General features: G+C 42.0%; 3 protein-coding genes across 7 annotated transcripts in view; 1 reads left to right on the forward strand and 2 right to left on the reverse strand.

The window, feature by feature from the left end:
• The first annotated feature begins 221 nt into the window (after window positions 1–221).
• SNRNP48 (small nuclear ribonucleoprotein U11/U12 subunit 48) lies at window positions 222–7,800 on the forward strand. Its single transcript, XM_065667619.1, has 9 exons — window positions 222–309; window positions 386–499; window positions 643–703; window positions 1,473–1,547; window positions 3,596–3,784; window positions 4,710–4,831; window positions 5,210–5,325; window positions 6,411–6,575; window positions 7,527–7,800. The coding sequence occupies exons 1-9, from the start codon at window positions 250–252 to the stop codon at window positions 7,564–7,566; spliced, it is 942 nt and encodes a 313-aa protein (XP_065523691.1). The 5' UTR covers window positions 222–249; the 3' UTR covers window positions 7,567–7,800.
• Window positions 6,362–16,702, reverse strand: ROPN1L (rhophilin associated tail protein 1 like). 4 transcript variants are annotated; one of them, XM_065667623.1, is made up of 7 exons: window positions 16,409–16,702; window positions 15,605–15,762; window positions 12,734–12,857; window positions 12,401–12,562; window positions 9,954–10,129; window positions 9,328–9,436; window positions 6,362–6,633 (listed from the first exon to the last, which is right to left on the reverse strand). In XM_065667623.1, the coding sequence occupies exons 2-6, from the start codon at window positions 15,733–15,735 to the stop codon at window positions 9,373–9,375; spliced, it is 657 nt and encodes a 218-aa protein (XP_065523695.1). In that variant the 5' UTR covers window positions 15,736–15,762; window positions 16,409–16,702; the 3' UTR covers window positions 6,362–6,633; window positions 9,328–9,372. The 4 variants fall into 4 exon arrangements, with proteins under 4 accessions (XP_065523695.1, XP_065523693.1, XP_065523694.1 ...); XM_065667621.1 differs by having other exon boundaries at window positions 6,362–6,556; window positions 16,451–16,674; XM_065667622.1 differs by having other exon boundaries at window positions 6,362–6,556; window positions 16,432–16,674.
• A 1,730-nt stretch (window positions 16,703–18,432) lies between these two features.
• Window positions 18,433–26,979, reverse strand: part of MARCHF6 (membrane associated ring-CH-type finger 6) — a 48,983-nt gene continuing 40,436 nt past the window's right edge. For both annotated transcript variants that reach the window (XM_065667624.1, XM_065667626.1), the window contains exons 22-26: window positions 26,342–26,476; window positions 24,893–24,982; window positions 23,314–23,446; window positions 22,253–22,388; window positions 18,433–21,518 (exon numbers count right to left, since the gene is read on the reverse strand). In XM_065667624.1, the coding sequence (XP_065523696.1) occupies window positions 21,428–21,518; window positions 22,253–22,388; window positions 23,314–23,446; window positions 24,893–24,982; window positions 26,342–26,476 (585 nt within the window). In that variant the 3' untranslated portion in view covers window positions 18,433–21,427. The remainder of the gene's footprint in view (window positions 21,519–22,252; window positions 22,389–23,313; window positions 23,447–24,892; window positions 24,983–26,341; window positions 26,477–26,979) is intronic.

Raw genomic sequence — 26,979 nt, forward strand, 5'->3', positions numbered from 1 at the left:
GGCTGACGTCCCCCTGCCCCGTCGCTAACAGGCCTGTGCTTCGGTAGCGCGGTTCCGCGCAGCACGGCCGCACCACTCCCGGCCGCACCGGCCGCTGCCCGACACCCGCGGAAGGCGGCGGGACCGGCGGTCCTCCCGCACGCCGCCGCATCGTCCCGCCGGCAGGCGGCGCCCTCACCACCCCGCCCCTGCCGTGGGTGCCGTCACGACTCTCCGGATGTGAGGTCAGGTGTCCCGCCTCCCGTGGTGATGGAGCTTGCGCGCCCCTCCGCGATGGCGGCGTCTGGTGCGGTGTGGTTCGGCGATGTGGTGAGGCGGCGGTAGCGGGGGGGGACGCGCTCTGCCCGCGGCAGTGGGGCTCGCTCTGACCCGTGTCCCGCCGCAGGTGGAACGGGTGCCATGCCCCTACGATGTCCATCATCGCGTCCCGCCGGCGTCGCTGGAGAGGCACGCCGCGTCCTGCCGGCTCCGCAAGATGGGCTACTCTGCCGAGGAGGAGGTGGGCAGGCGGGGGGGGCCGGCTGCGGGGAAGGGGCACGGGGCCGGGGGTCCCCGCTGGCTCGGGGGCGCTCGGCAGCAGAAGCCGGAGCCGGTGTCGCTGGGGGGTTCCCGGGCCCTTGACTGAGGCGCTTGGTCCCGCAGGCCGAGATGTACGACTCCAGCGTTTTCTACGAAAACCTGAAGGTTCCCACCGTCACCATGGGTGAGCGGCAGCGGGGGCCCCGGGGGGGGTGGGGACGACGACACAGCTGGGGCTGAGGGGAGAGCGGGGGGAACACCCTGGGGGATGCGCGGAGGATGAGGGGAAGTGCCCAGGGGGAGACCCGCAGGGGATAATGCTGCAGAGAGGTCACTGGGGGAAGCTTAGGATGGGGTTTAGGGGAGACCCCATGGGGTAGAGTCTAAGTCTTGGCAGTAGCACACCCCAATGCCTGGTCAGCTTTGCCAGGCTTCCTAAAACTCCTGCGTGTTTCTGTCAGTAGGTTTATTTTCTCACCATTGTAGGTTGCCTTATTTTGCTATGCTTCTGTTGCCGTGCGTTTCTGCTGTGTAGGTCACTTTTCATTTTGAAATCCAAGGAGGAACGTTTTTTTTCCTCTTAGATTATTTTCCAGGTTCTTCCTATGGTCTTGCATCAAGTGCAAGAAGTGGACTAAAACACATGCTTAGAAGGTGAAAAAACTGGCCCTACAATTTGGGGGTATATAAACAGTAGAGAAGAGAGTTGCAATACACATGCATGTCTTTTTCTATATCCCTGTAACTCAGAACCCCCTTTTTTTTTTACTTTATTTTTTTTCCCTCAGTTCAAATGTGTATTAGATTCAAATGATATTTTTAGTTCAGACCTTCCCTTATGTGTAAATACAACGTTCTGAAACATACCGTAATAGAAGCTGGGGAATAAAGACTAACCTTCCCAAGTACTCAGCGTAAAAGTTCTGTGATATTTCTGTCTTCTCTGTCTGCAGATAAAGATCTACAGTTTCAGATTGTTAAACAAGCTAGAGCTCAAAGTGCCAGAGAAGGCACAGGCTACAGCGAAGGTAAGTAACAAGCAGACACTGAGGCAACTGTATCAGGTCTCATGGAGAGCTGTTCTTGTCTCTCCTGTCGCAGCTTCCTCGTTCCACTTGTGAGCTGCTATGAGACTTTTTTTACTTATTTTAAATATTTCTTCACTTGTATTTTTTTGAGCATAACTACTTTCTCTGATTGGAGAGAAAACCTGATAAGAGAAATCGAGTCCGTTGTGCTCACACCTCTAGTTCTCTGCAGGACTGGAAGATCAAAACTGCAAAATCAAGGAGTTTCTTAAAGCACTAGTCCTTCACTTCCTATCCCACTACGTACGCTTTACTTTCTGCCTGCGTTTCCTTCTGTGCTTTGTGGCTCAAACTATTCTAATGCTGCCTTCAGCCTTGTTCTTTGTGTGATGGTTCTTCATGTAATGTTTTGTTTAAGGATTAATTGCTAGACATGAGTTGTTTGTGCTTATCCACCACTCCTCAGATCAAAACACAAGCAACATGTCTATTATTATGTTGGATTGTTGCAAGACTGTCCTAAGCTGTCATGGTTTAAGCCTAGCCTGTAACTTGGAACCGCACGGCTGCTCACTCACATGCAAGTAAAGAAACACATAAACCCTTTAAAGTGGTGCGTTGCAAAGATACATCCATGACCCACTAGGTGCCAGCGTTTGCTACTCACTGCAAGCGTGTGTTCCTCTGTGTTCCAACTGTGTTGGGGTAGTTCTCATTGTGGTATCTTGGCCTATTGCAAGATTTACTGACTTAGTATTCTTTATTTAATTTAAAGCCTTCTTTAAGCTGGCTATGTAATAGGACAGGAAGGCTGGTATTAAGTCTTATAAAATTACAGGCGCATTACAGGGCATTTTTATGGGCTTCTGTGACCCTGTATAACAGTGCCTTTTAAAAATGAAATTCTTGTTTTCATGTTTAAATCTGTTAGTTTGGACTGGAAAAGTTCTGGTTTTGGCTTCAAGTACAGTAATGACAAAACCTTGTCTTCTGCGTTTGTTGCAGAGTTATTGTGGCTCCTCTTCTTTGGTGTCTTTAGTGGAATCAGGAGGTGAAAGAATGCCCAGCTACTGTTAGGTGCTGAATAATGTAGAGAAGCAGTAGCTTTGCTGTTGTGCAGGCTCCTGCATAAACCCCACCTTACTTGCTGACTGTTCTGTCTATCTGGGTATGTCTGTGTCATATCATCTGGGTATGATTGTGCCTTGCATGGAGAAGGTTGCATTGTGGAGAGCAGGATTATGGAGATCAGGTCAATAGTTGCTGGGAATTGGAATGTTCTCAAGTAAAATGCTTTTCTGCAGGCAATATCCTAGAATACTGCATCCTGTGTCCTTAGGGAGGTCACTTTGCTGCTGTTGCAATGGATTGAGAATGGATTTATTATTTGTTTGGAGGATATGTGTTTTAACCAGGTAATGGAAATTGCGAGCATTCAGGGAAAGAAGAGTATGCAGGCAGTGTGTGTGTTTCCATAACATTAGTTATCTGAACTAATCTGAAGTATTTTGAAAGTGCCTTTGTAGCCTTAGCTAGAAATGCCTGTGTCAGCCTAGAATAAAGAGCTCTGTAAAGAAAGTGACAGTGGGAGTGACACTGATATGCATAGTCCCCAGCTGTTTAGTCTCCTAGAAGCTTTCACTGTTGTTGGCAGAGGAGCAGGTATTTTGCAGATGGTACTTTAAAGAAAATTTTAGGAGTAAGACAAACCCACAGGTTGGAGCTCTGCCTCTTCTCTCGTGTAATCCCAGAGCTGAAATTGATGGGACAACACAGAGTGTTGTTTTGAACTAACCTAGTGTGATCCCTTCAAAGCATATGAAAACCTGTAAATAAAAGTATAAGAAAGAAAGGTTACACAGCCTGCATAGGGCTGGGGAGGGATTTGGACCTTTTTTTTTTTTTTTATAATTTGAGCAATTTTTATCCTTTCAGATTCAGACAGGTGAATTCAGACAGTATTTCCTTCATTGTTGTTTGTTGAGCTTCTGTGCTTTCCTATACAGTTATGCTATTTTACTAATAACAGCTGTCTGTTCTGCCTCTAGGATCTTACTCGGTACTGCCTGTAGAAGTTCCCCAAAATCACAAGCGTTTCACCTGTGACCTGACTCAAGCTGATCGCCTTGCTCTTTATGATTATGTTGTTGAGGAAACAAAGAAACAGAGGTCTAGGTCCCAAATAACAGAAAATGACAGTGACCTCTTTGTGGATTTAGCAGCAAAAATCACCCAAGGTTTGAAGAACTATCTGTTGTTTTGTGTTGGATCTTTCATTTTGTGTAGTTAGATGAGTTTTGTTGCAAGCCAAGCAGAATTGCTTGTGCTGTTTTTAGTGTGAAAAGCATGCTTTTCTTAAAAGCCTCAGTGAAGACTTAGCATCAGAAAACACTAGTTTGGTATCCTTTATGTTGTGTTCCATCTGAGAGAGCCTCAGTGCCCTGCTCCAGGCACACATGTTGTGTATGTTGGTGGATGAATCTTTTGTCTTTGCTGCAACTGACAGGTTGCTTAATGTTGCCAACTTACTACGCACTTGAGAACAGTATTTGCTGTAAGAGCTGATGAGATTAAAGATCACTTAAGAGTAAAAGCCAAACAAGAAAGTTTGGCAGTCATCCGATGGAGCTCTTGAGCAATATACAAACAGGAGTGTTGGACTGAGGTCTCTCATCCCTGTTGAGTCATGCCAGTTTGTAACTGTACCAAGTGCAACATAAGCATCAGTGTTACCCTGTGGGCCCTGCTCTGCATGGAGGTAGGAGATAGTGTTTGTGATCTACACAGGTATATTATTTACAGAATCTGGCTTTCTCAGTCTCTGTGCCTTATTGTAATACTGGCTATGAAAACATGGCCTGTATTTTGTAGCCATTTGATGAAATTGCAAGCCCGTATGTTGATTTAGATCACTGTTAGGAGACTGAGATCACGTAAGAGATTTGCTCAGTGGCTTTTTAGTCTTGTGTAAACAGCTAGCAAAAAGGTTGGAGAGGAAGCTTGTGCTGAATTCATAGTAGTTACTAAGTACTGGGGAAACTTCAGAAAGAACACAATATATTTTCTGTTTCAGACTTGTTTTATTAAAGCCCCAGACTTGCATACCTGCAGGTGCTAATGTCCTGCTAATGACCATCTGTTTTACTTCCAATTTTTCACTAGATGACAGTCAGAAAGGTCCCAAGTCCCATCTTGAAATTCTGGCTGAAATGCGAGATTACAAAAGGCGGCGGCAGTCATACAGGGCTAAGAACGTTCATATAACAAAGAAGTCTTACACTGAGGTGAGATCTGAAAATAAGGCGTTTTTTGTACAGAAGTGCTTATTATATATCAGCATGAACAATGCTATACCCTTTCAGGCAAAGAAAATGTCTTGTTTATTTCAGCAAGTTACAAATAACAGGGGCATTTCTGACTCACATTTTGAATGTGAAAATGGCAGCAAGATGTAGTTGACTGTCTGTTGTAAACTGTAGTTAAATAGTACTGACTGCTGTTTAAATTGCTGCTGAAATACCTGTTTCTGCAAATCAGACTTTCCATTCAACCATCCAATTATAGGTTTGGGGGGGGATGTTTACTTTCTCCTGTCTAGTTGCAAATTCAGGCCAGTACCATGACATGCTGCTTTTCTTGTTTCAATATATCTTAATCTCCAGGTGATTCGGGATGTGATTGGTGTGCATATGGAAGAACTCAGCAATCACTGGCAGGAGGAGAATAGGTTGGATAATGCAGAGATGTGTGAAGGAGGAAAGTCAAAGTCTTCAGGAAGGTATGCCGTAGTTGACAAATTCCTTGGGCATGTGAGTGAGCTGATGGCCTGTGATTGTGTCTTACCACCTTCTTCTAGAAGCACATTATCGACCTTGGCTGAGACACGTGCACAGTTTATTTTCTGCTAATGCTATTAATTTCTCGCTTGAGAAGTTCTGCCTGCATGAGGGATGAGGGGAAAAGGAATTATTAGCTTGCTTTCAGGGGTAAGAAGGTAAGTTACAAGTGATCCAGGTGAAGAGGTAGGTTTTGGTGGAGCTGGGGAATCAATAGTGCTCCCTCTTGTGTCCAAATACGTATGCATGTGATAGCTGGGGACAGAAGGGTACTTGAAAATAGAAGTGTACAGTTTCTTCCCCTTCCCTACCACATGACAGGAAATGCTATGGTAGATATAAAATGCTTCAGAAGAAAGGTCTTCCTGAGTTACTAAACATGGGGACCCTTTAAAGTTCTTATCGTTGTGAATGCTGCTGTGCTAACTGGGAGTGTGTTTCATATATACATGTATCTTCCTGTATCACGTAACACCGCACACTCTTCCAAACATTTGTCACTGAAATGAAGATGGAATCATGACCTGGCAATAGCCTATTTGTGCTTCTTCAGAAGGTCTTTGAGATGAAAATGGTATTGAAACAAATTAAAAGGTGATAACTCGAGGTGTTTTCAGCATTAAAATGAAGGTGAATGAAAAGGCCATACAGGATATCAAGCTTGCTGCGTTCTCCAGCTGTAGGTAGTGGCTTAAAGGCGGGTTGTTGAAGAGTTAGGCACTGAAAGCAAAACAGAGTGAACCCCTTCTACTGCCTCCTGTTCCATGGGCAGAGAATGTAAGACTGAGGGGCAGTGTTTGCAAGAAATAACTATTAAATAGTGTGCTGAGAGATGCATATACAAGAAAACGGACTTTGGGCCTCTTTTGGGATGTATCGTGTTTCTCAGGGAGATAGAGAGCCTTAATAAAAGATGCGTTCTCTGTCTTAAACCTTTACTGGGCCATTATATGATAAATGTGGTGCTGAAATCAACAGTGACTATGGAACAGTTTTTATTGAACAGACTCAATAACCTTTGTTTCAGGAAGGAAGACAGGCGGTCAGCTTCGGTGGACTCCCGGCAGTCTGGAGGAAGCTCCAAAGATACTGAATGCACCAGGCATAGGAGAGAGAGCAGCAGGAGTCCAAGTAAACGAAGGAGGAGTCGTGAAAGAGGCAAAGACAGAGATTCTAGGAGAAAAAGAGAGAGGTGAGCAGACATGGTGACAGCTGAAGTCTGCTTCTGAATCAGGCAGCTGCAGCATTGTCTGTAAGAAATTAGTGCAGAGAATTAGACTATTTAGTTCGGTTAAAAAGCTGGGCTCAACTCCTATACTGTGTAACAAGCCAATGGCATGAGACTACTCATACTAAACAGGACATGCTGTGAGATCATAAACTCTGATCCCCACTTCAGGATTTACCCTCACATCTGAAAGGTGACACTTTGAGCTGCATGCTGCAGGATTAGCACAGTACTGTTGCTGGCTATTCTACTCCTTGATCAATATATGCACAGGGGAGCATGCTGTCTGTTTAACCAGTGATGTGGGCTTGTCATGTCTTGTGCTGATCTCTGCTCTAGTTTGCACTGGGACTTGACTTAATCAGTAAGATTGTTTTCACCAATACATATATACACATAATCACTTGAGTAGCATTTCAAAGGTAGTTGCTTTAAAACAGTGTTGGGTTTTTTTCAGTAGTTCTGGATATATTTTTAGGCAAAAGAAAACAAATCTAGGCCACACTTCTAATGCCATCAACAAGGGCATGTTTGCACCTGCAAGTCCATAGGTGTGTGGGACCTGTGTTTGAGCAAAGAAACTATTGGCCAGCAGAAATGTGGCATTGTTCCTGGTGTGTATGGAAGAAATACTGTAGGTAAGTGCACGGAAGGAGATGATTGCTTATCTCAAAACTGGCTTTATTTCCCAGTGATGCAATTCATCCTAAACTAATTGCCACTATGGCACTGCTTGACAAGGCTTTGATTAAACAGCGTGGGAAATAAACTGCCTTAAAGTAGGTTACTTTCTTTCCTTAGAAGAAAGCAGCATTACATTTAATGAACGTTTTCCATTTTCCAAGTATTTTTTTTCCGTCAGATTTTGTCAGTCAGAGCCTAACAGCCCACACAATGTTTATGGTTTTGTTTCAGGGATGAAGAAAAGTATCACAACTATAAAAGAAGAAAGTAGAAGCAAGAACCTGATTATTTTGTTTGTCAGCTGTTCAAAATATGACTTGCACAAGAACTATTATTACTGCTGTTGTGCCAGGGACGGTGATGCTGTGTACATATTATTGGTGCTACAGCTGTGCTGGGAGACCAAAAGTGTGAAGGTTTGTCAGGATGGAAGCAGTATACATCACAAAATGTGTATATTTTTTCACTAATGCATCTCTTAATAAATTACATTGATCTCATCTGAGTTCAGTCTCACAAGGCTGAAGAATGAAATCTCAGAGAGGCTGTACTAATTTGCCTTCCTGGCCCATACATGATGGATAGAGTACTAATTGCTGGAGTCTGGCATCAATCACAAATGGAAAAGGCATGCAGAGAGCTCCCTTCGTACCCTCCCACCTGACACTGTCACCTCTGGGACTGGGTTCCAGAACGGCAGTGCTTCCTGCCTGGTTACCATATGAACCAGAGGGGAGAGGGCACATTTCAGAGTTTTCCAGCAGGCTGAAGTGTCTTCAACTGCAGCTAGTGGTAAAAGGACCACAACGGGAAAGTTGCTGTTCCTAAGCTCAAAGAAATTTAGGATCAATGTCATGTGGCAAAGATGACAAGAATATAGCTCTCTACGGAAACCAGTGGGGAGACACCAAGGACACCTCTAATATTGCCAAATGCCATTCTCAAACACCAGGTGCCTACCCATTTACTTCCAGAAATAACTAGGAGGAGTTCCCATCCTGCAGACTAGCAAGTAAGTGTACATACTAAGGGCATGCAGGAGGATTCACTTAACTTCAGTGAGATATTTATTATAAAATTTCCCAGTTAATTCTTCACACAATCTACTACAGCAAGGTCAGACATCACCAGCCAAGCTTGCTACCTTAACAAAGCAAGTAACTATAAAAGAACAAGCTTTCAGATTCATCTTTCCTATGACACTCTTCTGCTTGCTCGAGTTGCCAGGAGAGGGCACTCCGCATACTCCTGATTTTGGCCTTTTCTGTCGATGGAATCGCTCTAGTTTTGCTGTACACTGTCTCACCTCAATCGTTTCTTCAATGAAGTGTGATTAGATGTCACAAATAAGTCTAGTTCTGATTTAGACTTCTGTACCTACTACAGCTATTCAGCTCAAAAGAACGCTGAACTCATGTCACCTACATGACAAATGCAGTAGCTTTTCTTGTCAGAAAACAAAATGTATTTTAAAGCAGATCCTGAATTAGACAAGTCTATCTAAGAATGGAAAAAGAGGCTTACTTAAGTTATGTGAAAGGTCCTAATTAGAGGGGAAAAAATAAGGAACCATTGCAGTTCTTTCTTGAGTTAATATTTCTTCTACCAGCTCAGTCACAGGGTTCTCATGAACTTTCCTTAAGGCTTGGTAGAACTACTCATTTAAGAGAGCGTGTTCGAGTAGACAAGGTGGTCAAAAGACAAGCTGTATTTGTGTAAGAGTCAGAAAGTCAATGCTAGCAGAAGCATAATGAGAAATACACCAAGTACAGCTGTCCAGTCTAAGTTTAATTCTATTTTTACTTCTTTTCTTACGACACTTGCAAGGTATAGGTAGGAAGATCCATACCAAAATACGGAGTGAAGGTATCACTCCCTAGGTGTAAGCATCAATATTTGAGAGGCACACTGAAGGAAGAGTTCAGGAGTGCGATAAAGAAAAGAAAGTGCCAGGAGAGGGTGGTCTTTTATTGTGATGTGCAAATAACAGTCCTTTGAACACAGATTCTTTTCCTGCACATTTGTTTCTTACCTTTCTTTTTTAATTATCTCACCCGATGATGAAGAGTGGTCTTGATCAAAACAGTGTTGAGGCCTGGCTCAGAAAGTTTCTGAGCAGCACCATGCCAGATTGTTTGTCACTGGAAAAGAATAAATGAAATGCTTTAGAACAACATTTGAACATGGTAAGTCCAAGTGTGTTGGACAAGATAACTGAGGGTTATATTTCAAGCCAGAGCAGGGTGATTAAAAATTGGTTCTTACTAATAAATTGTCAATCTGGTAATTAATGCAAAACAAATAGTTCAGGTGTGTGCTTTTCTGACCCCCCATGTATGTGGACCTGGGTTTGTGTGTCAAGGTTTTGGCAGTGACAGAGGGAAAGGTGAGGGCAGGCTACATGGGGTGGCTTCTTTGAGATGTTGCAAGAAGCCTCCCCCATGTCCAACAGAGCCAATGCCAGCCAGCTACAAGATGGACCCACCACTGGCTGAGGCCGAGCCCATCAGTGATGGTGGCAGAACCTCAGTCAACCTTTACCCCTGTCATGATGGCTGTGCCCAAAGTGAAGACAGACTATTCACCTGAAGGTAAAGGCTTATGGAGAACCCAGAGGTGCTCAATACATTAAAATTGCATGCATGGATTTTTACTTACGCTTCCTCTTTAATTTTGTGGAGGAATACTTCAGCTTCCTCCTTTGGTATCTCTCCATCGATACTGGCCAAATACAAGTAAAGAAATGAGAATGTTTCGAAGGGTATGCGAGCTGCTCCACCTTCTGGGTCCTTTGTTAAGATTTCACAAGCATGTTTCACTGAACTCAGCAAAGACTGCAGGGGGGTTCAATCAAGAAATGAAAGGAACAGTATCAGAGCCATGAACGTCCTTTGCACACTATGACAAAACCCACACTGTAAGCCACTAATAGTGTAAATGAGATGAAGGCTTTATCATGGTTGCCTAGGTTTCAAGCTCAAATGTACCCTCTGTATCACATGGTGTAGCCTGAGCCCTAGTTCCTGTATGGCCAAATTGCTCTGCTACTGTAAAAGCTCCAACATCACTATACCTAGTGACAGAGATATGTGTGTGTATTTATTATCTCAATGGATCTAACTGAATTCTCAGCAGCAGTTAAGAAAGAAAAATCTACAAAAAAGCCCAGAAAATTGATAGGGGTTTGATTTTTATTATGGCATTATAATATTATATTAATTTTTAGGAGTGCTGATATTTACTGCATTCCTTATTTGTGTGCAAGTCCCATTATAGTAGTTAGTGGAAAAAGCACTGAGGCAAAAAGCCTTTCAAGCATATTCCAGTTTAGTCAAAGCCCAATAATGTCTAAGTTCCCTTAAAATCAAACATGCCTCAAGGTATTACTTCCAAATAAATATACTTTGAAAAAATCCTTTATTCAGTACACTGTTATGGTAACACAGTGCCCAATGCATGCTAAGCTATTCAGGGAAATATGTAGAAAAATGCAGCACAGAGCTTCACTGAGTCAAAGACTGGTTGCATGCCATTAAAACAAACAAAACCCCAAACAGGCCTTTTTTAACCCAAGTTGTAACATTTTTGCTATAACCTTTTCAAAGGGTATCCTTACCTATGTATTAACAAGCAAGCAATGCCTTTGGAAAGAGGTAAGTATTTCCTAAGAGTAGAACAGCAATATTTAAAATAAATACAGTGTCTGTTCAATATGTAGAACACAGGCCAGAGAAGTGACACTTTATAATCCTTCAACAGTTTATTTAGTGCAATTCCTCCCGTGGGTGGCCTTTCTGCGAAAGGAGAGGTAGCTGCCTATACGATGGCAGACTTTATCTACCTACCCCCTGCACTTTCCTACCCCACTACTGCCATTCCTGCTCCTGCCACTCCAAGCGGCTGCTCTCTCACAACACAGCAAATTTATTCACATTGCTTTTGCCATCTTCGAAAGAATTTAACCTGTGTGGTCATTTCTCCAAGGCTGTAAAAACACACTAGTGCTTTGCAGAAAGATACCTCAGATCACTGGTGTTCTTAAGAAGTTCAGACTTGTCCACTCTTGTATCTTAACTGTGACCTTATTCAACTATGAACATAACTTACACCGAAGGAAATAAATTTCTTGTGTGTGTCTTCCTCTCTGGTTTAGGAAACAGAAGTTTAGGTTTCATTACATACAGCTGAAATCAAATAATTGACTTGATATCTGAAAGGATGGATAGATGGAGGTAAATTTAGGCTGTCTAGCTCCATCAGAATGAGGTTCCTGTCACTCTGGTTTTGTTTTTTTTTGTTGTTTTTTTTTTTTTAATAAGTAATGTTGCTGTTACTTTTTTTTTTTAATTCAGAAAAGAGCCCAAAATACAAAATCATGTTGGGGGGTGGGATTAGAATCAAGAAATACACAGTTGAAATGAATATATATATATATATACACACACACACATAATTCTACCACCAGGCCAGGACAGCATTCAGGACTTCCAGAGATTGCAATGCTGTCAAAATATTATCTAATATGTACTTTCTTTTTAGTACCCCTTCTTCCCTACTGCAGAAATCATTAGCAGTGTTATACTTCATAAAATCATCAGCATAGTGCATTTTATAATCTCTCATTCTGTGGAAATGCTCTGCTGAGATTTTATTACTGACATTAAAAGAATTAAATTTAGATTTAGTAATGTTAACTGCTTCTGTGAGAATTTAATTGACTGCACAATCAATTATGAATTGATGGTTTAATTTCTCCCTCCAGTTCTCCTTCACAGACATTTATACTGATGCCATAAGCATCATTAATTTGATGCCATAAGCATCATTCCTCCGTGATCCTCTCTCTCATGGTCCAAGCTCCCTGCAGACATGCTTACTCTTCTAATGCCCTCGCAGTAAGCTGAGGACTTAGCTGTCCTTCTGATTAAGCTTTTCTGATCAAAAGCTGATGGGGAACAGAAGTAAACACAGAGGCCACTTTTCCAGCTGCTGCAAAAGCAATCCCCAAAGTCCATTTGCACTAATTGTTCTGTGGTCTACCCCATACATGATCATATATGACCATTTGTGTTTGGATACGAGGGCTGCTGTTGCTGTTACCGTACCTTGCCGAGCATGCTGCACCCAAGTGCCAGAAACTTCATCCATTCCACCTCCTCGCCGAAGTTGTCCAACTGCAGGATAACTTCCAGCTGCTCCTCTGGCAAGCACAAGTGCTTCCATTTCTCCTTCAGTTCTGCAACATTCACCATGCCTTTCGGAGAAAGCTTTAAACAAAATCGTGGTACTGCAGTAAGAACTCTGAAAACCAGAATGAAACTAAGAACACTATCCCTCCCCAAAATACATCAGATATTTGACAATCAGTCTCTCCAGCTATCCCCAATGCATCAGCATTCCTCAACAGCATTGTGCATTTGATAAAGGCTGGTTTATACCTGTTTGTGCAAGACTTTAAGGAGTCCTGGGGTCAAAACAGCATCCATTTCCTCTATTGCTAAAGGCATTTCTAGCCTCTCCTTCACAGGAAGGGTCTCACCTTTTGACAACGCTGAAAAATACCTAAGTGAATGGGAAGAGAACACACTTGAATGCCTATGGCCATTACAGGCTGTACATAAATAAATGCTGTTACAGTCCAGTGAATGAATCCACACACTCTGATGCAGGAGTGGCAGCACTCGGCAAGCTACCCATGCACAAAACTCTCATCTCCCCATGCCCTAGATACCACCTTTCTTTTCAGTGGAAACCGTGATCCTTAGGCTTTACACACTCCTTTTTTAAGATATTCTAATAATTCTTCAGGCATTTACCTTCCTTTGTGCGTGACATACTCAGCCCTTCTTGGCAAAGGCAATGATTTATTAACATCAGAGTGTGCTTGCAAACTGAAGCGCAGGCTTTTCCTATTTGATTGATGAGCACCTGAGGGCTCATTTCCTTAACATTCTCCTCACACACTACCCAAGAAGCACAAATGGCTATTATTGCAACTCTCTCGTCAGTGTTTCTGCTATCTCTGTCAACTCCAAAATAAATTGTAAGACTAGAGCAGAAAGGGAATTAGATTTAGATCCTTTCACTTATAAGGCCACCACAGCCTTAAGAGAAACCACCTCTGCCATAGCTGGCCAGCAATCTGAACTATGCAAGGAAACCTCAGTTTTCATTCAGTTAGCGGTAGGTCTAATTTAAGGGCTTCTCTATTCATCCTCCTTCACCTGCCCTGGCACATATGTCCATGCCCAGGCTACCCCATGTTGTCCAAATACTGGCTGAAATGAACAGCAAACAGCACAGCAGAACTAAGCATTTGCCCTTCTGATCTCTCCTGATTATTCACAGGGACAAGCACTACAACACTGTAACATCCTATACAGAGATGGCCGCATGCAAAGAGTTGTGGTCAATGGCTCAATGTCCAGCTGGAGACCAGTAACGAGTGGTGTCCCTCAGGGATCAGTGTTGGGACTGGTCTTGTTCAGGATCTTCATCGCTGACATGGACAGTGGGATTGAGTGCGCCCTCAGCAAGTTTGCCGATGACACCAAGCTGTGTGGTTCGGTTGATACGCTGGAGGGAAGGGATGCCATCCAGAGGGACCTTGACACGCTTGTGAGGTGGGCTGATGCCAACCTTATGAAGTTCAACCATGCCAAGTGCAGGGTCCTACCCCTGGGTCGCAGCAATCCCAGGCACAGCTACAGATTGGGCAGAGAAGAGATTCAGAGCGGCCCTGCAGAGAAGGACTTGGGGGTGCTGGTCGATGAGAAAATGAACATGAGCCGGCTTCAGTGTGTGCTCACAGCCCAGAAAGCCAACCGTATCCTGGGCTGCATCAAAAGGAGCATGACCAGCAGGTCGAAGGAGGTGATCCTGCCCCTCTACTCTGCTCTTGTGAGACCTCACCTGGAGTATTGTGTGCAGTTCTGGTGTCCTCAACATAAAAAGGACATGGAACTGTTGGAACAAGTCCAGAGGAGGGCCACGAGGATGATGAGGGGACTGGAGCACCTCCCGTATGAAGACAGGCTGAGGAAGGTGGGGCTGTTCAGCCTGGAGAAGAGAAGGCTGCGTGGGGACCTCATGGCAGCCTTCCAGTACCTGAACGGGGCCTATAGGGATGCTGGGGAGGGACTCTTCATCAGGGACTGTAATGATAGGACAAAGGGTAATGGGTTGAAACTTAAACAGGGGAAGTTTAAATTGGATATAAGGAGGAAATTCTTTCCTGTTAGGGTGGTGAGGCACTGGAATGGGCTGCCCAGGGAAGTTGTGAATGCTCCATCCCTGGCGGTGTTCAAGGCCAGGTTGGATGAAGCCTTGGGTGGGATGGTTTAGTGTGAGGTGTCCCTGCCCATGGCAGGGGGGTTGGAACTGGATGATCTTGAGGTCCTTTGCAACACTTAACTATTCTATGATTCTATTCTATGATTGGCAGTGAGTGTGAAACCACAGCTTTGCTCTCCTTCACGTGGCTCACCGGTCCAGACTTTGCCCTGCCACACGTGGCTCGCAGGTTGACTTTGCTCTGCCACAGGTGCTCTCACACCAGAGCATATTCCAGAATGACGGACGTGCAATCAGCAGCAACCACCTACCCATTTGCAGGGACTCCTCTCATCGAGCTAGTGCAATCTTCAAGCAAAGGTCAGGGTATGACTGGTGGCATGGCCATGGCAGTGTCACACCGCCCCTGCTCTCACCAGCCACATACCCTTGCAGGCTCAAGCTACCTTCCTTGGTGTTTGCTGCTTTTGTCTGCTCAGCTGGGGCAAACTCACTGCACATCCATCACCCCAAGCATCTTAAATTAACTTTACAGTGAGAGGTTTATTATGTGTACTGTCACCTAAGTTGCAACTTTTCAGGATTTTTTCCTGTTTCAGTAAAATGTAAGGACACTCCTCAATTTTGTGTCTGGAAACAAAAAACAGAAACCTAAGCAAGCTTAAGAATGAGAAAACTAGTTTCTAGGTTTCCTTTAAATTACCATAATTAAAGTCTCACATGAGAGGAGGAGGAAAATTAAAAAAGAAAAATATTTGGTCTTCAGGACAGAGAAATTAATAACCAAAAAATTAAGATGCATTTTTCTGTCTGGAAACCAAACTATTCCAGAAATATGCCTGCCCTAAACCTCAATGAAACAGGAAATGTATCACCATTTTTAAGGCCCAGAAGCACACAGGCAATATACAGGTTGGTTTAGTAGTCACAGCCAGCTTCACTGTACATTAAACAGCAGTGAGATTTTGTGGGTCCATATGCATAGCACTCCATTGTTATGTGAACACCATACTTACGCAGCTGACCACTGCAAAACATCATGAGGTTGAGTCCTAACAGCAGCTTTGGTGAATTCCTTCAGAATATTAGGTAGCTCAGGGGGGATTCTGATCTGCTCAGCACAAAACATGGTTTCTGGAAGAGGCATGGTCCGTTTGTGTTCAGACACACAGACCTGAAAAAGAGTCATAAAACAGCAGTTCACCGACACACAATGTGAATACAAAGCTGCATGTGCACATGGGGCTCACCTCGTACCCAAACTCTCTCCTGTCCTACTCAACAGACAGACTCGGAAGGGTGAGCAGACAGGCACTGTGCATCTCCAAACAACCTTGGTGTCAACACCGAGCAGAAGACTGGAGTTGAGACACCAGCCACAGATCCGGGTAAGGCTTTAGTATGTGTCTTTAGGTAGTTTTAATCTAACCTTTCTCCTCAAGCCTACCACAGTATAAACTTGTGAAGCTGGTAGTCCAGACAAGTCACACCACTCACGCCCATGTGAAAGCTAGCTGTGTTGACAACTCACTACTGCACACCAAGGAGTCTTGTCGTTTTTGTACAGGAGCTAGAGTATGTGGATTACCAAGTTTATAATATGTTTACGTATTAAAACAAACCAAACCAAAAAAATGATGTAGCAAGAAGTGACTAATCTGTGCTTCTGGCAGACTTTACATGAAAACCTTACAGCCTGATGATCAAAAAGCGTGCTGCAACTGCGCGCTGCGCTTTGCTCATACAGGTAGGTTCGTCCCATTCAACTCCCTCGCTGAACACAGAGGTCACCTCATCTCTGCACCCCTCCTTGCTCTTACCTCCTACTTTTCCGCTCACTCACCCCCACCAGCCGCACGTACCCGGCACAAAGCTGAACCCAACGGCTGAAGGCACGCAGCTCAGGCTGGCTCAGCCGTGACACCGGTCACCCGGTTTGCCGGCAAGCGGGCCCGCGGGCTGAGGGCCGGCCAACCGCTCTCTTCGCCGCCAGGCCCCAGACAACAGGCCCGAACCGCTCCGCCGGCAACAGCCGCCGCTCCTGCCCCCGGCGGCGCCCCGCTGCCGGGCAACGCGGAGGGAGGAGCCGGGCGCGGGCCCCGGGGCTAACGGGGCGGGCGGTGTTCCGCAGCCGCGGAGAAGAGCCAAGAGCCCGCTGAGCTGCACCGCCGAGCGCCCTGTGCAAAATAAGCAGCGTCCCCTCTCTAAACAGACGTGGAGGGGGTTTCGGGAGTCCTCCTTCAAACAGGCGAGGCTTGAACGAGATGTGAACAGACGCTGACTGAGCTGCAAAACAGACCTAGCCAATGCATTCCCTAAAATTCCCGTCATAGCAGCTGCTGCGTCAAAGTCCTGGCGGTTCAGGACTGCAGTGCTGCCGATGGACTGTCGCACCAGGCACAGCACGGGCCGTACCCGCTGCTGCTCCAGACCTGGCAACATGGGCGCAGACAGGGCAGCGAGGGCTGTCCCGCTGCTCCAGCACCGCAGTGCTCTCTGGTTTTGTTAAGCAAGCCTTTTCCTGCCAGGTAAAAGTAGCGTCATTTTCCAGGAACAGAGGTGCTCCTCAAAGCCAAGTGGTTTAACATAAATGAGACCAGGAAGGGTAAGTAATGCCCCTGCCCCAACCTCATGGTATGTTTGATTTCTCCTTATACAGGGGCAAAAAACCTCAAAAGTGGCTACGCAGCTCTGGCACTTGCCACTACTCAACAAGCAAGAGGTAACAGCAAGTAAGCGTGTAAACTGCGAAACCAATGCGCAGCGTTGTGAAATTATGTTGGTACTGCTCCATGCCTGAGTGTTACACTGAATTCCAAACATTCCATTTAGTTTGGAACAGAATTTGACCTTTGGAAATGCCATCTTCTAGAAATGTCTATTATTGAGTAACTTTGATTTCAGCCTATCATTTCTCAATTTATGGTGACTTCCAAACTAAGAACTTATTCCAGACAAGCTCTGCTTCTTAATCAGACTTAATAAAATCCCTGTTAACCATGCAATTCTTTAGTTTCAGTCAATCCATGCAAGAACTGAAACATCAGAGAACTCTTAACTTACCATTATACTCTGTAAAAGCTGTTCCCTTACCCGTTTCTGAAGAGGGCTTCCTTTTTTTGGTGTCCTGAACTTCATACTTCTGAGATTCAACTCTCTGCTTGATATTTTACTACTGTAACACTGTTTTTACCAAGAACCCCGCTCATTGCTCAGGCTGTACGCTGCCCTTTCACAGGGTGAGCAGAACAAGAACACTGCCCCTGCCATGGAGAATTTCCAGTCTAGACATAAATGAGGAGACAGTGCAGTATGCGGAAATGAAATGGCACTGATTAGTATTGTCAGGCAGTGGAGTCAACACACCAGGCAGAGGGCTTCTTACAGAGTCCTCCGAAGAACCACAGGGCTGCTGTGCAGTTTTATGAAGACCTTTGCTTGAGCTTAGGAAAAAGCAAGGAATTAATGCACTCGGCTGAAAAGTGAGTGCTGTAACTGATGTTGGAGCTGGCATCACTGAAAATTTAATGGGAGAGTAAGGTTAGATACAAGGATAAAACTTTTTACTGTGAGAGTAAAGGAAGTTGTGAATGTTCCATCACAGTGTTCAAGGCCAGGTTGGAAAAGGCCTCGAGTAACCTGGCCTCATGGGAGGTGTCCCTGCCCATGGCAGGGGGGTTTGAACTAGATGAACTTAAGGGCCTTTCCAACACAAACCATTCTGTGATTGTATCTTACTGAGGTAAGGGCTGATAGAAAATAGTTACAGGTCTTGGAGGGCCCTTGGAAACTGAACAAATAAGGTAGGCTTTACCCAGCAAAGAAGAGGGAATCAGAGAAAAGATGCAGAGTTTTTACTGTTTTTAATCAAAATAATCTGTGTAAAACCAAAGCTGTGCCACAATTAACTTCTTTCAGTAATCAAAAAATGTCTACAGAGCCATCTGACAGTTCTTTGATGAAGGCCTGTAGAACTGCTAACAGCAGCAGATTCTCAGCACCACAGAAGGGATACACAAACGAGGCCAGGTTGCTTCTCCAACCTCTCCAAGATTCAGTGTCAAGTTGTGGTAAAACCACATGCACACACAGAGACTTTTTCCAGCTTGCAGAGTAATATGACCACTGCATGCTGTATTACTTTAGCAGAGATGGAAGCTTCTGGTACAGAGCTCCCAGCTGTCTTAGTAACAGCCAGTTAACTTACTTACATGCTTACTATCAAGTTTCTATGCCAGAGGAGTACACACAGCACAGTAAGGCAAACTTACCAAAATTTAAACCAATAGAAAAGCAGTGTTACTCAATTCTTGTTCTATACAACTTCATCTTCTTTCCCAAAACACATGCAAAAATAAGGATATAGGGAGATGAGATTTTGTAAAAATTCACAAAGGACAGTTTCAGAAACAAAGTTCACCTGGAAGCTATAAAGCAGTGCAAAAGCAAGCACAACTGTTGATTTGAAGCCAGTTCTCCCTAACAAAGAGTGAATACAGATAATGTAAGTTACAGTAAAATAGCTACAGTTCACACTGCATGACTGGTTCATGCCTCGTTCAGTTTCTTCTGTTACGACTTGCAAAACAACAGCAATAAGAAATTGCAAAAAGTCTTTTTCTTAATAAATTTTAATGTTAAGACCAGTCTGTCTGGATAAAAACACAAAGTTACAAGAACCACACTGCTGCAAATTCCGCATGATATGCAGGAGTGCTCACAATCTTTGAGTGGTAAGACCATTTTGGAACTGTTTATGAAAGATATGTCAAAGAGAGAATCTTGGTGTAAGAAAGAATGTATGTTACCAGTGAGTTTAATATTGTGAAAATGTATCTGTCCCACAATGTACACCACTGTAAATAGTCAAATGCAGTATTTATGAACACCAAAAATATATCGGGCAAATACTGAATTTAGCATTTAGTCAGCAATAGTGAATGAGAGAAAAACATTTTGGTTATTTTTCTATGATTTCAGTTCACTGGAAGTTTCCTAATAAATCGCTCCAAAGGGTAATATTTATGGTTCAAAACCATCAGGACAACAGTGATTCTGTGAGATAATAGTTTCTGACCTTCTGATAGTGAGAGCCCAATCCTCCTGCCACTAGATTCAGATGCATTTGGCTTGTGCTCACTGCCTCCAAACATGAGTACAGACACTGGAAAATGAACTGCCACCATCACAGCCTGAACCACACTAACTCAAAACACATCAGATCAGAGATGCAACATCAATAAAAGGAGATGACACTCTCAAAGCACCTGCCAAGCGATTCTCAAGTATTAATCATATACACATATGGTCAAGTACGGAACACTGAAGGACAGTGTACCGAGCAGCAAGTTTAATGTTCCATTGATCTTCTGATTGCTGCAATGGATACTCACATTTCCCCCGTTTAATCTACAAGAGATGCTGCAATCTAAGCATATGAGATTTGATGCTATTTAAAGCTTTGCAATACTGTTATGTAGTTTCTTTAAAATATATACATAAAAATCCCCTAAACATTACTGCAAAAGAACTCTTATCTACATATAGAAATAGCACAGACTTGATTTGGTGGCTCTTGTTTTACTGTGTCCTTGCAAAGAAATCTGCTAACTTTTCCTTGCTTGTTTAATAGCATGTGTTTCCCTGCCCCACAGGCAATAAATGGTACAAGGTAAATTACTTCCCAAATATTATTCCCATAAAAATTCACAGTGACCAATTCCAAAAGAAAAGAGATACTTGTTGTAGGTCTCTTTTTTTTGTTTGTTTGGGTTTTTGTTTTGTTTTGAAGTAACTGTGCAATATAAAATTCATACTAAAATTTGCAACTTTGGTAACTTACAGGAAAAAAGATTTCAGGCTCTTTAGTTAAGGACCAGGTCAAAATGGCGCTTACACTGCTGTTTCTGTGCAAACACATCAGATAAGGTTCATCCCTCCCCCTGAGGTCCTGAAAATTTCTATTATTGATAAGAAATTGGCTACAATTTCAGTTATGAACCTATCTAATTTTCCTTGGTACCTTTAAATGCTTCCATCACCTAACCTTAGTAAATTATTTACTGTCTCAGTTCAGGAAATCCTGATTCCTAAAGCCGATACCACCCCCTTTGTGTCCCCCCACATGAAACACCCAGCTGAGTCTCAACAAGTACATCTGAATTTTCAGAAGAGGAAGTATTTTCTTGATTTAACAGCAACTGTACAATATTACAAACTCAGACACATGAAAAACAATCAGGCAATAGAAAAATGTACAACAGCTTTGGTGTTATACAAAATAATAAAAAAGACTTGACAGCAAGATACATAGTTCATTATGTTCTCACCACAGCCACTTCATTGCTGACTGTAAGACACTTACTTACTTCTGATATTCTCTGTGTGGCTCTTCCACTCATGAAAACTCATACTATATTACTACAGTAAGAACTGTTATGAACGCCATAAAGTAAGCTCCAAATTTTATAAAAACATCTTGCCTCTGCAGTATTGCTTTGTGGCACATTGTCAACAGAACAGCAGTCCAAAATAAAGTGACAACTAGATTTAATAAATTAATATACTTTTTTAAAGATGTACAATGCACATTCTTTTTAATCCAAGGTTTTAGGGTGTCAGGATACTTCTATTTACACATATACAGACCTCAGACAGCATTGATAACATCAGAAAAATGCAGATAAGGAACAGAGCCTTAACTGCTATCTGGATGCTATTAACAGAAGCCAAAACACTGCTGAGAGCATTACTGGAAGAGATATCCAAAGACTGAAGAAGAGTCTATGAAAAAAAAGGACATGTAAAGGCAAAGGGAAGGTCAAGATGTTTATGACCATCTATTCTTGTGAAGACTGAGGTGGAGTTGTTGATGTGCCTTGTTTACCAGACTTCCGTTCATAATTCACAAGTCGTTGCCCGACAAGGTACCTGGGATTATAGTGAAAACAGTGAGAAATTAACACAAGTTAATTCAATTCTGTAACACAAATGAGCTTTATCTCCTTTGCTGCAGAAGTAGGTTATCAGTTCAGTAAAAGTTGTTCTACATGTGATTCCCCCGCCCCTCCCAACAGTCTTCATTTTTTCTCATCATCAACCATCCTCATCTTGCATGGTATAAAGGAATGCAGGCATTACAGGTTTGTGTTTACAGCCTCAGCTTCGGTACTCATACAAGTTAAATGAAAACGTGAAATATAAAGAATGTGTTTGCATTATTTTTATACCCAGCCCTTTGCTGGATGGCACTTTTAAGAGCATCTTCACAGTGTTTGTTTGAGCCACTGTTCCTTGAACATCTGGAACAATTAATCTAAAACCAGTGATGGCTAAATGAAGTTCTCAGCTTGAAAAAAGAACCTGTCACAATGCAGAACATGTACTGGGTGAGACTAAGAGGGGCTTCCGTTTATAAAGAGTATCTTATAGATAAAAGAGTATCTTCCATTTATAAAGACAGTCTGTTCTGTGTTTATCTACCTGAACTACAGATAAAACATTTGCCAAGAACAGTTCAGGTCTGCCTTAGAGGGTTGTAAGTCCAGAAAGCTTCTCAAAATCCCTTTTAGCCCTAAGTATCTACAACGCCTGCATTCAATCTGAAGTTGTTATCACAATTTCAAGTGTAAAAATTAACACACCCCCCCCCACTGTATACTTACTTGTCATTTTTAATATGTTCATAAAGGCGCTTGAACTGGCGGACTTGGAAGGAGAGAATTCCCATCAAAACCACCACCATAAGCAGAAAAGGATAAATTCGTCGCTGAACAAGGTTTTGCATTTCAGCAGTAACTCCTGCAAAACAGGACACAACCCCCACATAACCTAACATTGCTAAAGTGACTCATGCATCTCTGCTTCTCTGTCTGCTTCCACACTTCGTTGCACTGTAACTTCAGTAAAAGGGATGTAAAATGAATAGCACAACCATTTATCTCACAGATCCAACATAATAGCTACTGTTCTTTTACATCTAAAGCATTAAAACTGGAAGTTTTCCATTAACATAGTAAAAAAGAAAAAAGGGCAGCTTATCAGCTTTTCTTGCTTATTGACTTCTTTATAACTTGTGTCAGAAAAAAAGTGACACTAAAATCTGCATTCAAGTGAGAGGCTGAAGAATAAAATGGGACTTCTTGAACATGTAACTTCAAAACTAACTAGCAAGAGACAACTGTTGATGAAAAAGCACACCCGCCCTGCTTCTAAGAAAATCTTTCTCTCAACTATGAAGAGATAGGAAAGTCTGAAAAAAAAACAACCCAAAACAATTTACATTTTAATACTGAATGAAAAACTCAACCCATATTTTCACTTGTTCTAAGCTTCCTTTAGAATCTGATAAGTCAGAAAAGATGTCCTCAACTCAGTATAGCTTTTAAACAGAGATTAAAGGTTGTCTAAACAAGAAAGGAATTAATCGTCCTTTCCCAAAGTAGCTAGATATCTAACAGGAGAAATGTAGGTATTATGCAGTCCCATACTCTCAATGTATTCTGCACTTAGTTTTTAAAAGCCAGTCAGAATAATATATTGCATTTCTCAAAAAATCCCAAACTTTTAAGATGACACACCAACTCTTAAGGATTTATACTTGCTGGCAGAATAGTGGTGTGTGTTTGTTTTTAAATAACCCAGAACATGAAGTTTTATTTCCACAGATATATTTGCATTGCTCTAAACCATCAGATAATGAAAAGTATTCTGAATATATACATACCTAATAAAGGTACAACACCAGAGGCTATGATGTATGGTACACACAGGGAAAGCAACAGAACAGAGATTACGGGTGCTGCCAGTTTACGGATTATGAAGTGTAAATCAATGTTACGAATCCCATTTGCATATACCTAAGAACAAGAAGTCAGAAGGAGAAAGGATCAATTAAAAAGCCATGCTTCCCACTTACATTAACAATTACAAGGTTTTACACAATTCTCCTTATGAGAGGAAACAAGTGTTTCCAACTTGAAGAAAACCACAATGGCCACATTCAAAGAAGGAAAAACTCCATACTGATCTACATTGGGGTTCCAGGAAATCATTTAAACAGTGCCTGGGAGAGCAACTTAATCTTGAGTAGTATCATGATTTGGTTGCAGGAGTGCAAGAGACCAACTGAAAGATCATTAAACATAGCTGTGGATGGTGGTTTTATGGATGATGACCTGAGATCGCTTTGTGCTGTTAGCTTGCCAAAAGAGGATCCTGTGTATGCCAGCAGAGCAAATCTATTAAAGTTGGTAACACGGGCAGAAAATAGGATTTTACGTTGTAGTTGACTGGGCAGAACAAAGCCTCTGCATGTGGAATCTGTGCCTGAAGAAAAGGCCTCCATAATTCTTAAGTTTCTGCAGCTACTATCAGGAGCCAAGGTCTCAACATGACTAATCACAGGAAAACACCAGTTCCAAATGGCTACCACATACAACTAGACAATGGCCTCTGTCCCACAGCCTGGATGCATCCATTTCTAAGGATGGCTCAGGAGAATGTGTACAACAAACAGCACCAGGGACAGTATTCAGAATGGAAGGAAGAGCTGTTGTATGCATGAAAAGGTACTCACAGAATTAAGATTAATTTCTCCAATGTGACACCTACAGAGATTAGTAAGTGGTTTAATATCTGGGACTATATGCTAGATTTGAGAGGCCACCTCCTGTACAGAGGTCAGGACATGCACCATAGCCATTACATATAAGACAGGGTTGAAAAGTTACTTTCTGACAAACAACTGAGACACTTCATTGAGACAGCAACCACAGAACTTTAAAGATTATTATCAAGAAAAAAACTTCTGCCAAAGAAAGCAACAGGCTGTGACTCAGAACTGCTCACAAAACCTGTTCTGTCTTTATAATCACAGGGGAACAGAAAGACTGTCTTTCATATGTACTCATCTATGAATGAGCTAATCTCTATAGCTGTGGAGAAGGCAGAAATTCTGTTCTTGAGTGGTGGACATAAATAATATCCAGTACTTGGGACACATGTGAATTCATCTGATGAAATAATGATGTTTCTCACTTTAATACAAACCTGATAAAATTGCATATATATACACTCCACAATTGCTTGATTTCACATTTCTGAGGTTTATTTGTTTTATTATTAAGTGTACCTTAATGGATTAGGCTATACAATTTAGAAGGATTCTACAAAACTAGTTGAGTTTTACTCGATTACTCAAATTACTCCATTACTACAACAGTAGCTCCATTTTCCAACTCACACATTCATAAAACATTAAAAATGTATTATATAGACAATATACACGGAAAATTTTCCCCTACCTGTTCAATAACAGTTTTCAACCACCACTGGGGACCCATCAGTGTTATGGCAGCAATTATTTTGGCATGCAAAACTCCAAGAGCCCAGTCCTAATTTTATAAAAGTGGACAGTTAGCATTAACATCTTTTTAAATAGTTTGACAACCAAAAGCTTTTAGAGCAACTTGCTAATATTACTTATAAGTGAAAAGACAATTATTTTTCTTTTTATATGGGATATTGTTTAAAAGATGTGACATCTTCTGCAAACTCATAAGAAAAAGAGGATACTCTCAAGCTTAACTGACATCTATAAAATACTCAGCTCTCTGGAACATGCTAGGCTTTTTTAATTCTTCTTTTAAATTTTAACAGTCCACAAAACCCTACCAGATGTGTGAAAAGCTAAACAAGGCAAGGCACTGTTCCTCAAAAAAGAATGTCATACTATTCAGGGAAGAATTTATGCTTTTTACATAATTTACAATTAGTATGGCATGTAATTAAAAGAACACAATTTAACAACAGGCTTCTAGTAAACTCTGCATGTCATGTGTCAGTCTCTTCTGGATTACAGATATTTGTGAAAAGTTCTTCAATAAAACCCACCCAAATTAGAATGCAAAGGCTGACAAGGGAAAACAAACAGCTGCAGAACTGGTAAGACATCATATGGTAATTAACTTTCTTAAAATGCTGGGGAAATGTATTTTCTTTAAGCAATTATTTAAAAATACAGCTTTTATTAGCATTAGTTACCCCAGATACATTAAAAAATTTAAGAACTTGTTACAAAAAAGTCCATGTTAAAGTTCCTATGTGTTTGCTCAAGCATGTAAACTTTGTATAACTATTCTCTTTTGTGAAAAATGGGAATTATTCCCTATTTCAATAGCTCCCTGTTAATTTAGAACAAGACTCAAATCCCACTGATCTGATGTTTTGAGGAAGCTCTGCCACATGAATGTAAAGTCTTCCAGTATATTTAACTGCAAATTTTTAAAGAACTAAGATGATCCTAAAGCATGTAAAAATTCCATTCACAGCATGTATCACCACTGAATTGAAACCTTGTATGAAAAAAAGTTCAGCTAAAACTCTTGCTGCATAACTGCAGGCAGAAAGCTTTCCAGAAAGGTCAGAGTATATACATCTGTGCTTAAGTGCATACAACTATACTAACTTCTGTATATATCTTTACAATTATGCTACTGAAAAAAAAAAATCCAATCACTAAAATGCAAAGACCCTCTAATGTCATCTCACAGAGTGCAGCTTTTCATACTTTGAATTCTAACCATATCCCTTTGGTTGAAATAATCCTCACATCCAGACTGGATGTCTTTGCCACATAGAAACACTTGCAGAAAATGCTCTGAAGCACACAATCAACATGACACAAGAACTTCCATACTCCTGAATTCTAAGTAAAGAAATGTATCAACAGCAGAAGAATGTGAGTAACTGACCTGCCAAGGATAGAAGAGAGGTGTTTGATCCAAAGGAACTCTCAAAGGTGCAACAATAACTAGTTCAAACAGAAGACCAAGTAAAAGCGGAACCACACCAGCTAGCAGTATAGCCACTATTAATGTCTTCATTATCTAAAAAAAAAAAAAACAAACCAAAGGCACCTAATTAATATCTTCATCAGAAGATTCTTTTAGTTTAAACTTCAAAATGTCATTTAAACTATACAGAGAAAGCTGGAGGGTAAAAAAAAAATACACAGACCTTTAACTAATACATACATACATACCCCTATAAATAAAGTTCTTACATACACAGTTTTGCAATGCAAGTTTTCAAGACTGGGTTCTACTCCAATGCTCCCTCCAGAAAAAGGAATAACTGTGCCTGAATATGTAATATTACTATACTTAGGCAAGAAATCTACTACAGAAATCTTCAAAATCAAAACTAAAACGTGGGATATAAATTTGTTGCAGTGGAGAGAATCTGAACTCATAACAATAATAAAAAATATTTAGAAACATTAATTTGAACAGCACAAAGATCCGACGAATTATCAAGATCTTCCTGAAAATATGCATCAAGCTACTTTGTAGGGACATGTTGTTCATCATCATCTGTCAGCTTTACTAGT

The sequence above is a fragment of the Lathamus discolor genome, chromosome 2 (assembly GCF_037157495.1).
Source record: "Lathamus discolor isolate bLatDis1 chromosome 2, bLatDis1.hap1, whole genome shotgun sequence".
NCBI lineage: Eukaryota > Metazoa > Chordata > Aves > Psittaciformes > Psittacidae > Lathamus > Lathamus discolor.